We start from the raw sequence: 2106 nt of genomic DNA, 5'->3' as shown, positions 1-2106 counted from the left end.
ATTTCCCTTAAAAAAAATGAACTCTTACTAATTGGTTAATTTTTTAGGAAATATTAATTATTTACAATGTTTTTATCTTTATGCTTAATTGTACTTTTCTTAAATATTTTATCACTTTCACAAAAATAATCATCTTTTTATAAAATTTAATATTTTTTATCTCAATAAATGATGATTAATTATTTCAATTTAAATATGAAGATAAAATATCACATAACGCCGAAAGTATGAATGAAAAGAAATAAAAACAATGATATTTAATAAATCTGTTAATATGTTAAACCTGTTAAATAATTTTAAATATAATGTATCTCGTGCTTGGCACGGGGCGTTACTCTAGTAACATAACAATTTAGAGACAGTTAAACCCACCAATATTATTATTGATCGTTTATATCACAAGATGATACTTATATGATAAACAGTACAACAGCCTGAACCTCAGTCTAAGTTTTATTACATCTTATAAAATTACTGGAACACTATGATTTTGTTGAAGTTTGAATAATCGTTTTTATCGAAGTTACAACGACTTCCATAATTTCATAAATCTCACCACCGAACCAACATGCACTAAGTGGCACCGTCCACGGTGGCGCGTTGAGCATGTTTGATAAGCCACTCTAACATATCACCAAACACCAACTCCACATTCTCTTCAGGTTCCCCAACTAACTGATGCCACATCCCATCATATATCTTCAGCGTCTTATCTTTACTACCGGCGCGTGAGTACAACTCCTCTACACACGCCGGATCGCAAACTATGTCATCGCCACCGTGCACAGCAAGAAACGGCACATCCACTTCCTCAAACCTCCCCTGCAGCTCCCGACAAATCCTCAACAACTCCTGCGCCGTCGCAGCACGTGGACGCGCCACTGTCCTCTTCGGACTCGCAATTGCAAGCTTCCTCTTCCACTCCTCTTTAAAGGAAACATCCGGAATCGATCCACGCGTGGGAACTACGCGCCACGTCGGAATCACCGCAGCTGCGAGTGAGAGAAAATGTTCCAAAGGCCACGGCGGTTTGAATTTATCACTAACTCCACACATAGCACCGTTGAGGATAAGTCCATTCCACGGCAATCCGCCTCGCCGGAGAGTTATCAAAAGCGCGATAGCTCCACCAAGAGACTCCGAATACAGAAACGAAGGCAAAGATGAATCAAATCGAGATCGAAACGATTCAAAGAACGAGATACAATCATCAACAACGGGATTGACATCAGGAATATGAGCAATTAAACCATCAGAGAAACCATGACCTTGATGATCAATGGCGCAAGTGGCGAATCCGGCTTTAGCAAAGTAGACGGCGGAGAGTTGGACAGTCCAGCTGGATTCGCCGGTGTAGCCGTGGACGACGGCGAGGGTTCCGATGAGTTTGGTTGGAGGATTAGGGATCCACCACTGAGTGAAGAGTTTAAGACCTCTTGAGTTGGTTATGAACTCGGAGGCGTGAGTCACTGAGTGGCGAGTGTAGAATTCTTCAGGAGTTAGGGTTCCGAAGGGGCTATGATCGTTGGCTTCTGCTATTGGGTGCACCATTTTGGATATTAACTCACTCAGTTATGTGTGGATATAGTTATAGTTTGAGTTTCGGCTATAATCAGCGTGTCCCAACTAGTTCTTCGACTTTTCTCCCCTTCATTTACTTCTCTACTTGCTTTTCACTTACATTTTTATTTTTACTTTTTTAATATTTGGTTTTTACTTGATAAATATTTTTCGCCTTTTTTTATTAAGAAATGATATTGTACAACCATTTTCTCATAACTTTTGTTACAACTTTCTCTCTCATACTTACATTATATTTTTACACTATCTCTCTATTTTTACATTATATTTTTACACCGTAAACCAAATTGATGTTCAAATAACATTGTTCCTATTTAATACTTTCAACCTAATGAAGATTACAGGAAAAGTCTTTCTTGGCACAATCATAAATTAATATCATTTAGACACCTTCATTTTAAATGAATAAAATTTTAGTAAAATTATATAGTCATAGAGATATATCAATTGATATTATTCAATCTTATTCTCTTTTTTATTTATTTTGTGTGTGTCTAAATATATTTATTGAGTAAATAGTCAATT

The 2106-nt window shown here is 36.9% G+C and overlaps 1 protein-coding gene across 1 annotated transcript; it reads right to left on the bottom strand.

The window, feature by feature from the left end:
- Positions 1 to 351: 351 nt before the first annotated feature.
- On the bottom strand, positions 352 to 1623 carry LOC11405396 (caffeoylshikimate esterase). The gene has a single exon (XM_003591863.4). The coding sequence runs from the start codon at positions 1549 to 1551 to the stop codon at positions 574 to 576; it is 978 nt and encodes a 325-aa protein (XP_003591911.1). The 5' UTR covers positions 1552 to 1623; the 3' UTR covers positions 352 to 573.
- Positions 1624 to 2106: the final 483 nt, after the last annotated feature.

Source organism: Medicago truncatula, chromosome 1, assembly GCF_003473485.1.
Source record: "Medicago truncatula cultivar Jemalong A17 chromosome 1, MtrunA17r5.0-ANR, whole genome shotgun sequence".
Lineage (NCBI taxonomy): Eukaryota > Viridiplantae > Streptophyta > Magnoliopsida > Fabales > Fabaceae > Medicago > Medicago truncatula.
Note: the sequence above shows the minus strand (reverse complement) of the source record. Positions and strands in the feature narration are given on the sequence as shown.